The sequence below is a fragment of the Culex pipiens genome, chromosome 2 (assembly GCF_016801865.2).
Source record: "Culex pipiens pallens isolate TS chromosome 2, TS_CPP_V2, whole genome shotgun sequence".
Lineage (NCBI taxonomy): Eukaryota > Metazoa > Arthropoda > Insecta > Diptera > Culicidae > Culex > Culex pipiens.
Window position 1 is genome coordinate 184295207 of NC_068938.1, and position 14344 is coordinate 184309550.

Sequence of the window (14344 nt, forward strand, 5' to 3'; positions counted from 1 at the left end):
AAAGTAATAGATTGGTTAAAGAAAGACACATTTGTGTTGAAAGGAGGGGTCTACGGGGGTTCAAACTTGGTGACTAGACTAAATTTTTCAGTAATGCTACTAGTGAGCACAACTAGCAGTAAACTAAAACGATAGTGAGTGGTTTTAGTGGAGAACGAAGAGGAGATCTAGAGAGAGATATGCATAGTTTTAAATTAAGGTTTTACTGATGAGACTGAGGGAGGAGGATTAGTTATGCTTCACGATGCTAGGCGCAGAGCATAGATTGTGAGTATGAGAATCAAGTATTCTATAAATCTGTAAGAGAATGTGTTTATGTGTTTTTTGTGTGAGAGGATAGAGAATGTAGTGGTTGTGACAGGAGGCCAGCAACATAGCATCCAGGCGATTGATCTATGTTATTAAAATGCCAATTTGACCAAAGAGAAGATAAGAGAAGACAGGACATGCTGAGAACTAGTATTTAGACGCAGAACTACGGTTTTTGTATGATGAGCTCATTGACTTAAAACCTAAATCTAAATTCATAGAGTAAAAATTATATTTATAATAAATGATATGTTTAAAAATTTAGATACAAATATTCATATCGTTCCATACTCCGTTCCGTTCCGTTTTCAATGGTGGAAAATAAACTTACAAATTCATGTTAAAAATTTGTAAGGTTAACTTTATTAACAAGAGAAAGATAGATCTATTTGAAAAAAATAATAATTGAATGAATTTTAAAATTCACAGTTTGTCAGAGATTTGAAAAATTCAAAAGTCTAAATTAATGTTTTGTATTTTTTATTTGAAAAAATATCATGAATTTTCAATCAATTTCAAAAAAATTGATATTTTTGAACAATCCTTTAATTTTCAGAATTATATTTTCAAAGAGTTATGTCAAGACTGATGAAATTGAATTGATTTTTTGTTTTATTTTTACAGTCATGTCTCGGTTCAGCACCGCATATGGGGGATGCAGAACCGAGGCGTGCATAACTGAGGCACAAAGCTTATGGGTTTTTTTTGGCTATATGGGAGGCATTGGCTATAATTCTATGAACAATCATTAAAACTTCAAAAAATATACTGATTTGGAATCGGGATGAAGGCAACTATCCATTGCAATTATAATTTATTTAAAATTTTCACAACAATATGTATTTTTCTTGTATTTTGAAAATGCAATTTTTCTCGAAAAAAAACCTCAAAATTCTTGTTTTTGCTATGTGGGTATCAAATGATCGGGATTTTTTCATACATTTCGATGGTTATGAGTTATAACTTAAAAGTTATAACTTATATTACACATTTTAGAAAATACTTAAAATTTTCATAAAACTACGTATTTTTGGAAAATACTAAAAATATCAGTTATTTATAATATGGTTATCAAATGATCGGAATTTTTTCATAAATTCGAAAGCTGTAACATAATTTTTTTTAAATACTTCGAATTTTCACAAAACTATGTATTCTTTTAAAAAACTAATTTTTTTTAATATGTGTATCAAATGATTGGGATTTTTCATACTTTTTGATAGTATAATATCTTTTTGCGAAAAACTGAAAATTGTCACAGAGCTATGTATTATTTGAAAAATATTCAAAATTTTAGTCTTGTACAATATGAATATCAAATGATCAAGCTTTTTTCATTTAATTTGATGATAATAAATTTTTCTGTAAAATACTCTAAATTTACACAAAATAACGATTTTTTTAACATTGTTTTTGTTTTTTAAATGCTTCAAAAATGATTGAGATTTTTTCATGCATTTTGATAATTTTTTATTTTAAATACTCTGAATTTTCATAGAACTTCGTACTTTTGAAAAAAATACTCAAAAATTCATTTATTATATGGGTATCATTTAATTGGACTTTTGTTAGTAAAAAACTGAAATTTTTAGTATTTTTTAGAAAAAACTTAGTTTTGTTAAAATTTTGAGTGTTTAAAAAAATTTGTATGTATGGAATGTATGGAAGAATCCCGATCATTTGTAACCTTTGTAACAAAAACAATAATTTTGAGTTTTTTTTTTCGAGAAAAATTGTGTTTTCAAAATACAAGAAGAATACATATTTGGTGAAAATTTTCAAAGTTTATGTCGCCTCCCCTCTTCAAAATCGGTTCGAAAAATCAGGGGGCAAAAAAAATTCAAATTTTTAAGGAAATAAAAGTCAAACCAACTGAAAACAATTAGAAATGCATTTTCCGGCGATTAAAACCATATTTAGCATGCCTGGGATCGATCAAAAATATTTTTAATTTTTGAGGACTTCCTATGTACAGCACTGCAAAAAAAATCTCTTTAATACTTGGATATTTTGAAAACAAATGATTGAACACTTTTTTCATTCAAATGTTGAAACAATGGGTTGTAATTTCAATCGTTATGTTTTTTTATTATCCCCCCCCCCTCCCTCGAGTGGGGGGGATCTTTGACTTAATTAATTAGACCCGTATTTTTTTGTTGGGTGCTCCTATCCAAAATAGGGTGGTTCAAAAATTGGCAATTTTCGTCGATTTTCGCAAAACTATCTCTTTTAATTTGACGTCAAATCAAACCATCCACATTAACGACCCCCGGGTCTTTTGTGGTCTCTATTGCAAGTTTCTGCTCGAACCTAGGAGTTCGAAGGCTTGAATGGGGAGAGCACCCAAACCTCTTTTTACTCCAAGGAACCTTTCACCCCAGTGTTTGAACTGACGACCTTTGGATTGCGAGTCCAACCGCCGCCAGCGATTCTACCGGAGTAGGCTTGGTTTGGTGTGTTGTTTGTACTTATGGCATGGAGACGACTCCTACACCTGGAATGACTTAACGGCCTAACAACCAAGGCCGGGACCGACATTTTACTTCCTCATCCGATGGAAGGTTGCAGCAGATGGGAATCGAACCCAGAATCATCCGCTAACAAAGCGGACAGCGTAACCATTCGGCCACGCACTGCCACACGTGACGTGGATTGGCTGTATTTTTAGTATGTCAAAATAGTATGGATTCCGTGTTTGAAATTGGTACCAAGTCGTTTATAAAAAAAAAACAGATATTGAAGCTTATGCAAAAACGCACTGAAATTAGATTTCACAAATTCTTTTGGTTTTGTTTTATTTTTACAGAATTTCTTTGTAAAGAAAAATAAATAACAGACGATTTATTAGTAATTTTCATTCAATAAATTTTTCAAATGTTTAAAAGGATTTAAAGTCAAAGAAATTGTAACTTGATTTTCAATTTATTGAAATTTGTTTGAGGTTTCCAACTTTCTAATCTGTAAAAAAAATGGTATTGTTTGAAAAAAACCTTTTATTCTTATTAACTGTTCCTTCCTTGATTTGTTTTAAGTATTTGATAGAATTTCAAAAAAAAATCCAGAAAACCTTTTTACTAATATTGTGTCTACACAAATCTTTTAAATGCATCATCTTGTTTTACAGAGGCTAACGCTACTGCATACTTCTACTCAAAGGTCACTAACGCGTCCTACTCCGAAGACCAAACGAACAGTACAACCCACTAGCTCTACACTAGTCTAGTACAAAAGTAGCAGTCCCAGAGGAAAGAAGAAGAAGAAGTAGAGGAAACTAGTTTCATGCCGAGCAGTAGTAGGTACAGAACACGAGGACCTAAAACGAGCAAGTAACCGCTGTACGGACTATTTCTACGAGACGGTTGAAAGATGCATTTGAGTGATGAGGAGAGAGGGGTAATCATTCGAGCAAAAAGGGGGGAATTAGTAAGAATACTGTAAGAGAGGTTTAATAAGAATTTAACGCAACAACATTCAACGATGCGGTTGATTTTACTAGATCGTCACTAGATGGTCTAAGAGGGGTGGCATTTCTAAATCGGAACTAGTGAAATTAAACAGGGTTAGAGAACAGAGAGAGAGAGAAATAGATAGAGTAAACAAATGGGGTTGAAACGGGGGATGGTGGGGGGAAGACAAAAGTTTTAAAAAATTGTTTGTTGTCAGAAGAAGACTAGGCTTTACCTGCACCAGTTGAAACACCTAAACTAGCTGAGTCTAAATAACTACTTCTACTTGGCAATGAACCTCCTTTGGAAGGGACACCGGCTGTGTTATAATAATAGTGAGGAGAGTGTGGTCTTTCTCTTTCTACTATTGTATATGAAGTACCGGGTGGTGAATAATATAAACCTGAACGTCCTCGCAGGGAACTTGTGCTGTTGCCGATCCGGGTACTTCCGTAGGGCCCAATGACGTCCTCGGCCTCGAAGCTGTTGGACCGGATCGTGGCCGCCGACGAGGACGTTCCGCCGGGGACACCACCACCACCGCCGCCACCGCCGAGCATTGAGGACGAACCGCCGCCGCTCCCGACTCCGGGCCCACCAACGCCGACGCCGACTCCAGCGCCGACGCCACCGCCACCGCCAGTGTGGTGGTAGATCGAGTTGACCGGCGGGGACGAGACCTGCTGGTAGCCGCTCCGGGAGCTCCACCGGGACGGGCCCAGGTCGCACAGCTCGGCATAGTCGTTCCCGGCACCCATCGCTAGGGGGTCTCCGCCACCGGGGGCGCCCCCTAAGCGCATTTCCGCACACCTGCAAAAAAGACAGAGAGAGAGAGAGACAAAAAAACGTAACGCAATTAGCACCATTTCGAACCACGGTGACAGCTATAAATACGGCGAAAAGCAATTTCGATAAGTGCCGTTGGACAGAGAGGGAAAGAGAGAGAGTATGCAGATTGGATTTCGCGCGCGGAAATGCATTTATCAGCAATTTCCGGAGTGGGTGAAATGTAATCGGCGAAATGGTCCATGAAATGGGGCAGAATGGCAATTGTCTCAAATAACCGTGGCATGTGTTGCAAGTTCCAATACAATTTCAACCACAGCATCTGGTATGTGGAAAGTCCACCAAGACGTGGTTTCAAATAAAACTTTTGACTACAATTATTTTAAATCGCTTTCAAATTTGACCTCGATTGACTAAAAATTGGAACATACCATACTCGACATGAAAAGTCTGAAAAGTGTTAGACTTTTAACGTAAAATGTGTTGTTTATTAGCCTTAATCAAATAGTATTCTTCTATCCTAGATCTATTAAATCTATTTAAAAAGTGACATACAGAACATTGCTCACGCAAAGCACGCAAGGGACCTTCATCCACCGACTCAGACACACGATGATAATGCACCACCCGACCGGCACCTTCGTCATTGAGCATTATGTAATTTTTTAATGACAACAAGCCATAATTTATCCCCACGCACGGTGGATGGACACACGGTGTGTGGTTACGTGGCCACGACATAAATGTCATCTCCTTGGGGGAGGAAATGTGGAGAATATTGCACAGCTGGCTGACTTAACTTCTCCGTCATTTCCCGAACAGCTGTGCGATCTGGTCATGCGGAACCGCTGGGAGTTTGCGTTCCTTGCGTCATCCAATTACGAGATTGGGTTCCACAGGTGACCGTTATGACTGGCGTTGGATGACGGTAATTTTGCGAATTATGATATGACTCAACAGAACAGAAAAGTAATAAATTAGTTTTACACATTCAACTCGCCGAATCTTCAATCCCCCAAAAAAAAGTCCTTCCCGCAAAAGACACATAACGCGACGGCGGTGCAGACGATTCCAAACGTTGAACGGTTTGGCCAGGGATATTGTTTCCGGAACATCATCACTCAACTGATGATTCCGTCCTCTGCTGGCAGGCTCGAGGCATTTTGACAATGGCCCCAAACATTGGCGAAAACGAGCCTCATCGTGTGACATACTCCTTGCTCGTCTTTGAACATGTGTGTGTCTGTGTAAAACCCCGTTTTTGGCTGCAAGCCAATTGAATGGCTCAGACGGTGTGTCAAAACAAGGATCTTTTTGAACTTGGCAGCATTTGCTCAAAAACTGTCTAAGAAATAAACAAAAGACTTATCAACAATTTGGTAAATTTGGCTCAATTGGTTAATTTGTTAAATTTGTTAAATTTGTTAAATTTGTTAAATTTGTTAAATTTGTTAAACTTGTTAAATTTGTTAAATTTGTTAAATTTCTTAAATTTGTTAAATTTGTTAATTTTTTAAATTTGTTAAATTTGTTAAATTTGTTAAATTTGTTAAATTTGTTAAATTTGTTAAATTTGTTAAATTTGTTAAATTTGTTAAATTTGTTAAATTTGTTAAATTTGTTAAATTTGTTAAATTTGTTAAATTTGTTAAATTTGTTAAATTTGTTAAATTTGTTAAATATGTTAAATTTGTTAAATTTGTTAAATTTGTTAAATTTGTTAAATTTGTTAAATTTGTTAAATTTGTTAAATTTGTTAAATTTGTTAAATTTGTTAAATTTGTTAAATTTGTTAAATTTGTTAAATTTGTTAAATTTGTTAAATTTGTTAAATTTGTTAAATTTGTTAAACTGGTAGATTGAAACAATTTTGACAATTTTGACAATTTTGTCAATTTTGTCAATTTTGTCAATTTTGACAATTTTGACAATTTTGACAATTTTGACAATTTTGTCAATTTTGTCAATTTTGTCAATTTTGACAATTTTGAAAATTTTGACAATTTTGACAATTTTGACAATTTTAACAATTTTGACAATTTTGACAATTTTGACAATTTTGACAATTATGACAATTTTGACAACTTTGACAATTTTGACAATTTTGACAATTTTGACATTTTAGACATTTTTGACAATGTTGAAATTGACAATTTTGACAATTTTGACAATTTTGACAATTTTGACAATTTTGACAATTTTGACAATTTTGACAATTTTGACAATTTTGACAATTTTGACAATTTTGACAATTTTGACAATTTTGACAATTTTGACAATTTTGACAATTTTGACAATTTTGACAATTTTGACAATTTTGACAATTTTGACAATTTTGACAATTTTGACAATTTTGACAATTTTGACAATTTTGACAATTTTGACAATTTTGACAATTTTGACAATTTTGACAATTTTGACAATTTTGACAATTTTGACAATTTTGACAATTTTGACAATTTTGACAATTTTGACAATTTTGACAATTTTGACAATTTTGACAATTTTGACAATTTTGACAATTTTGACAATTTTGACAATTTTGTCAATTTTGACAATTTTGACAATTTTGACAATGCTGACAATTTTGATAATTTTGACAATTTTGACAATTTTGGCAATTTTGACAATTTTGACAATTTTGACAATTTTGACAATTTTGACAATTTTGACAATTTTGACAATTTTGACAATTTTGACAATTTTGACAATTTGGACAATTTGGACAATTTTGACAATTTTGACAATTTGGACAATTTTGACAATTTTGACAATTTTGACAATTTTGACAATTTTGACAATTTTGACAATTTTGACAATTTTGACAATTTTGACAATTTTGACAATTTTGACAATTTTGACAATTTTGACAATTTTGACAATTTTGACAATTTTGACAATTTTGACAATTTTGACAATTTTGACAATTTTGACAATTTTGACAATTTTGACAATTTTGACAATTTTGACAATTTTGACAATTTTGACAATTTTGACAATTTTGACAATTTTGTCAATTTTGACAATTTTGACAATTTTGACAATTTTGACAATTTTGACAATTTTGACAATTTTGACAATTTTGACAATTTTGACAATTTTGACAATTTTGACAATTTTGACAATTTTGACATTTTTGACCATGTTGGCAATGTTGACAATGCTGACAATGTTGACAATGTTGACAATGTTGACAATTTTGACAATTTTGAATATTTGGACAATTTTGACAATTTTGACAATTTTGACAATTTTGACAATTTTGACAATTTTTAAAATTTTGACAATTTTGACAATTTTGACAATTTTGACAATTTTGACAATTTTGACAATTTGACAATTTTGACAATTTTGACAATTTTGAAAATTTTGACAATTTTGACAATTTTGACAATTTTGACAATTTTGACAATTTTGACAATTTTGACAATTTTGACAATTTTGACAATTTTGACAATTTTGACAATTTTGACAATTTTGACAATTTTGACAATTTTGACAATTTTGACAATTTTGACAATTTTGACAATTTTGACAATTTTGACAATTTTGACAATTTTGAAAATTTTGACAATTTTGACAATTTTGACAATTTTGACAATTTTGACAATTTTGACAATTTTGACAATTTTGACAATTTTGACAATTTTGACAATTATGACAATTTTGACAATTTTGACAATTTTGACAATTTTGACATTTTTTACAATTTTGACAATTTTGACAATTTTGTCAATTTAGTCAATTTTGACAATTTTGACAATTTTGACAATTTTGACAATTTTGACAATTTTGACAATTTTGACAATTTTGACAATTTTGACAATTTTGACAATTTTGACAATTTTGACAATTTTGACAATTTTGACAATTTTGACAATTTTGACAATTTTGACAATTTTGACAATTTTGACAATTTTGACAATTTTGACAATTTTGACAATTTTGTCAATTTTGACAATTTTGACAATTTTGACAATTTTGACAATTTTGACAATTTTGACAATTTTGACAATTTTGACAATTTTGACAATTTTGACAATTTTGACAATTTTGACAATTTTGACAATTTTGACAATTTTGACAATTTTGACAATTTTGACAATTTTGACAATTTTGACAATTTTGACAATTTTGACAATTTTGACAATTTTGACAATTTTGACAATTTTGACAATTTTGACAATTTTGACAATTTTGACAATTTTGACAATTTTGACAATTTTGACAATTTTGACAATTTTGACAATTTTGACAATTTTGACAATTTTGACAATTTTGACAATTTTGACAATTTTGACAATTTTGACAATTTTGACAATTTTGACAATTTTAACAATTTTGACAATTTTGACAATTTTGTAAATTTTTAAAAGAAATTTAATACTAGAAGGATTTTTGCTGAAATAATTTAAGAAATTTATTATATGCTTTTAAAAAAAATCAGCACACATTTCTTACATCTTGAAGATCTACTAAATGTCACTTGATACTTCTGCTTTCCTTGAAATCATCAAACTTACTCCCCGTCGCTGTCCCACTATGTTTCGAAGGAAATAATTAATGCTCGCCCACTGAAACCACAAAACCCACTCGGTCTGTTCGTGTCTCTCCGAACCAGATCGAGTACAGACCTCAACACCTTATATCCGGGATTTGGACACCTTTCCCTCCAACTGCTGCGGTGCAGACTCAACGTCAACGACGTCACTGGAATTTCGGTGGTGGCGTACACGTGGTCGTGACAGGCCCGTCATATCCAGCAGCACCTGTCAGCAGGTACAAAGGAGGTTGGAGCGGGGGAAATAGGGGGATGAAAAATGAATTCTCGTTGCGGCCACGGCCGAAATGCCTCGCAGGCTTTAAATCCTTAATGGAGGATTTTTTGGAAGGGAGGTGGATGGTCTTTGTGCTGAATTAGCTTGCGGACTGTTTTGTTGGGATGACTGGTAGGGAATTTGGCTTTAAATCTGAGTTGAAATTGTGTTTATTTTAAATCTCTTTGAAGCAAACCAGAAAATGCAAAACAAAGATGATTTTGGTTAGTTTTACGAGCTAATAAAAAGCTGCCACAGGGCGACCATGAGATATAAAAGAAATTTCTTTTATGACTTTTGAGGAAGTCTTCCTCGAACTGAGTTTAGGTTAAATTTAAATTTGTTCCAGCAAATTCGCACCCATTTAATGATTGCCAGCAGAAATAACATTGAAAAGTTTGGCTGATGAAAAAGAAAAATCATTAAATTTGAACTGTAATCATAATCACAGCGATAGCTGTTGCTCACTTTTACCTTTTTCCTGGTTCATTAGACTCGTTGAGCAAACACTTTCTTATGACGCATTCAAACGAAAATCGTTCTGTAGATGGAAAGGAAACGTATCAATATCTTTCGTAGGAGCTCTCTCAATCACGAAAAGTAAGATCCATTTCAACTTACAATTAGATTCAAAGCTATTTAAAAAAAGCCATATAAATATTTTTTTCTTTCAAAAATCAAAAAAAGGGAAATTAGTTTAAGAACTTATTGCGTAACAGACACAAAAAAAAAACTTCAAAATACGATTTATGTTTTTCACGTGGAATCCTCCTGTTGCAAGTGGGCGATATCCCACCATCACTCGGAAGTTCACTTCATTAGTCGCGGCACCGCAGAACTTGACTCAAACTGACTTCCATTTCAAATGATAGAAAATTCCCACCCACTTGAAGTGCAAAAAGAAAAGCCGGCAAACTTTTGAATGAATTGTAAATTTACTACGCCGCTCTGCGGGGTTCGCGCGATAAAATCAATTTCCCTCCCCGCTGGAAGCTCTTTTGTCAGTTTCAATTGCAAGTTTCGGTACTCTTGTGCTCGTAAATGGAGTCCCGGATATGAAAGAAAAGTGCCCCCTTCCGCCCGAGGATTGCGCGAACCACACTCCGGGGAAGGGCTTTTCACTATTTAGCATGGTTTGCATTGGAGGGGCCACGGTTGAATGGAGAGCTAAAGGGCATTTGGATCGTAATCAATAACGAAAGGGATGATGCAACGTTAAAGGGTTCTTTGCATGAACAATCGACCACGTAAATTGAATTACTCTAACATGAGAGGAGCAAACGAAAGACGGGCATTGTCAAAATTGTCAAAATTGTCAAAATTGTCAAAATTGTCAAAATTGTCAAAATTGTCAAAATTGTCAAAATTGTCAAAATTGTCAAAATTGTCAAAATTGTCAAAATTGTCAAAATTGTCAAAATTGTCAAAATTGTCAAAATTGTCAAAATTGTCAAAATTGTCAAAATTGTCAAAATTGTCAAAATTGTCAAAATTGTCAAAATTGTCAAAATTGTCAAAATTGTCAAAATTGTCAAAATTGTCAAAATTGTCAAAATTGTCAAAATTGTCAAAATTGTCAAAATTGTCAAAATTGTCAAAATTGTCAAAATTGTCAAAATTGTCAAAATTGTCAAAATTGTCAAAATTGTCAAAATTGTCAAAATTGTCAAAATTGTCAAAATTGTCAAAATTGTCAAAATTGTCAAAATTGTCAAAATTGTCAAAATTGTCAAAATTGACAAAATTGTCAAAATTGTCAAAATTGTCAAAATTGTCAAAATTGTCAAAATTGTCAAAATTGTCAAAATTGTCAAAATTGTCAAAATTGTCAAAATTGTCAAAAGTGACAAAATTGTCAAAATTGTCAAAATTGTCAAAATTGTCCAAATTGTCAAAATTGTCAATATTGTCAAAATTGTCAAAATTGTCAAAATTGTCAAAATTGTCAAAATTGTCAAAATTGTCAAAATTGTCAAAATTGTCAAAATTTTAAAATTTTTAAAAATTGTCAAAATTGTCAAAATTGTCAAAATTGTCAAAATTGTCAAAATTGTCAAAATTGTCAAAATTGTCAAAATTGTCAAAATTGTCAAAATTGTCAAAATTGTCAAAATTGTCAAAATTGTCAAAATTGTCAAAATTGTCAAAATTGTCAAAATTGTCAAAATTGTCAAAATTGTCAAAATTGTCAAAATTGTCAAAATTGACAAAATTGTCAAAATTGTCAAAATTGTCAAAATTGTCAAAATTGTCAAAATTGTCAAAATTGTCAAAATTGTCAAAATTGTCAAAATTGTCAAAATTGTCAAAATTGTCAAAAGTGTCAAAATTGTCAAAATTGTCAAAATTGTCAAAATTGTCAAAATTGTCAAAATTGTCAAAATTGTCAAAATTGTCAAAATTGTCAAAATTGTCAAAATTGTCAAAATTGTCAAAATTGTCAAAATTGTCAAAATTGTCAAAATTTTAAAAATTTTAAAAATTGTCAAAATTGTCAAAATTGTCAAAATTGTCAAAATTGTCAATATTGTCAAAATTGTCAAAATTGTCAAAATTGTCAATATTGTCAAAATTGTCAAAATTGTCAAAATTGACAAAATTGTCAAAATTGTCAAAATTGTCAAAATTTTCAAAATTTTCAAAATTGTCAAAATTGTCAAAATTGTCAAAATTGTCAAAATTGTCAAAATTGTCAAAATTGTCAAAATTGTCAAAATTGTCAAAATTGTCAAAATTGTCAAAATTGTCAAAATTGTCAAAATTGTCAAAATTGTCAAAATTGTCAAAATTGTCAAAATTGTCAAAATTGTCAAAATTGTCAAAATTGTCAAAATTGTCAAAATTGTCAAAATTGTCAAAATTGTCAAAATTGTCAAAATTGTCAAAATTGTCAAAATTGTCAAAATTGTCAAAATTGTCAAAATTGTCAAAATTGTCAAAATTGTCAAAATTGTCAAAATTGTCAAAATTGTCAAAATTGTCAAAATTGTCAAAATTGTCAAAATTGTCAAAATTGTCAAAATTGTCAAAATTGTCAAAATTGTCAAAATTGTCAAAATTGTCAAAATTTTCAAAATTGTCAAAATTGTCAAAATTGTCAAAATTGTCAAAATTGTCAAAATTGTCAAAATTGTCAAAATTGTGTCAAAATTGTCAAAATTGTCAAAATGGTCGAAATTGTTAAAATTGTCAAAATTTTCAAAATTGTTAAAATTGTCAAAATTGTCAAAATTGTCCAAATTGTCCAAATTGTCAACATTGTCAAAATTGTCAAAATTGTCAAAATTGTCAAAATTGTCAAAATTGTCAAAATTGTCAAAATTGTCAAAATTGTCAAAATTGTCAAAATTGTCAAAATTGTCAAAATTGTCAAAATTGTCAAAATTGTCAAAATTGTCAAAATTGTCAAAATCGTCAAAATTATCTGTTCTTTTGTTGTTCTGTTGTTCTGTTGTTCTGTTGTTCTGTTGTTCTGTTGTTCTGTTGTTCTGTTGTTCTGTTGTTCTGTTGTTCTGTTGTTCTGTTGTTCTGTTGTTCTGTTGTTCTGTTGTTCTGTTGTTCTGTTGTTCTGTTGTTCTGTTGTTCTGTTGTTCTGTTGTTCTGTTGTTCTGTTGTTCTGTTGTTCTGTTGTTCTGTTGTTCTGTTGTTCTGTTGTTCTGTTGTTCTGTTGTTCTGTTGTTCTGTTGTTCTGTTGTTCTGTTGTTCTGTTGTTCTGTTGTTCTGTTGTTCTGTTGTTCTGTTGTTCTGTTGTTCTGTTGTTCTGTTGTTCTGTTGTTCTGTTGTTCTGTTGTTCTGTTGTTCTGTTGTTCTGTTGTTCTGTTGTTCTGTTGTTCTGTTGTTCTGTTGTTCTGTTGTTCTGTTGTTCTGTTGTTCTGTTGTTCTGTTGTTCTGTTGTTCTGTTGTTCTGTTGTTCTGTTGTTCTGTTGTTCTGTTGTTCTGTTGTTCTGTTGTTCTGTTGTTCTGTTGTTCTGTTGTTCTGTTGTTCTGTTGTTCTGTTGTTCTGTTGTTCTGTTGTTCTGTTGTTCTGTTGTTCTGTTGTTCTGTTGTTCTGTTGTTCTGTTGTTCTGTTGTTCTGTTGTTCTGTTGTTATGTTGTTCTGTTGTTCTGCTGACTGTTCTAAATCCAGCATTAAAATTGATTTTCCTCTAGCATAGTCTATAAATAGAATGCCCTTGATAGAAACGAATGAATTTTCCAATCCCTCGGTGAATTAAACTATGCATGAAGTAAAAGGCAACGGGACGGTATCGCTTGATCAGCAATAATTGACATTGATGCTCCTTGGGGACTTTCGAACGACAGCTCCGGGCCAGGACTGATTTATTGATGTGTCATAAATCCCAGTGCATGCGGTTTCAAACCCTCGTCGGTCCACAAAATGTGATTCAAAGTTCGTTTAAGCTTTTGCTAGACAATTTTGAAATTGATTCTATCAAGCGATATTAACTAACTCTGCTGTCGATGATGAGCTTCTCTGTTTAGATTATCATCACCGGTCATCATCGAAGTCCACTATCGCCACCGGCCATTCATTAGTCAACCTGTGCGGTGACCATCGGGGACAGCGCACAAAAGCCACAGGTTGTGCCCCGAAAGGATGTTCCGGTCATTGTGGCTGGTTTGATTGATGTGTAAATAAGTAATATCCTCGCGTGGAGATTCAGGATGTGGTGAGGTCAGATATCCGATGCTTCCTGCATTCTGTGGTGAAGTTGGTTGAGATAATTACAGGTCATCTGTGGTTGGGTTTAGTCAACGCTGGAGGATGAAACTTGATGAAACATAACCCAAAAAGCTCTTGAACAAAATTGCATTAGGAATTCCAGCAACTCGAAATTGCTAACAAATATCAGTTAACGTATATGCCTTCAAACAGCTTTAACCCAGTTCGTGGTTGGCCACAAACCATCGACCATTAAAAAACTCCATAAACTTTAGTGCTAGCAACTCTGAAAACCGTTTCTATCCTCCTAATAGTAAGGAATA

The 14344-nt window shown here is 32.3% G+C and overlaps 1 protein-coding gene across 12 annotated transcripts in view; it reads right to left on the reverse strand.

The window, feature by feature from the left end:
- The window catches only part of LOC120415418 (whirlin), a 242413-nt gene that overhangs the window by 153899 nt on the left and 74170 nt on the right, over positions 1–14344 (reverse strand). For 9 of the 12 annotated variants that reach the window (XM_052709133.1, XM_052709130.1, XM_052709132.1 and 6 more), the window contains exon 3: positions 3991–4565. In XM_052709133.1, the coding sequence (XP_052565093.1) occupies positions 3991–4555 (565 nt within the window). In that variant the 5' untranslated portion in view covers positions 4556–4565. The remainder of the gene's footprint in view (positions 1–3990; positions 4566–14344) is intronic. The other 3 variants (XM_052709136.1, XM_052709135.1, XM_052709134.1) reach the window with 1 other exon arrangement.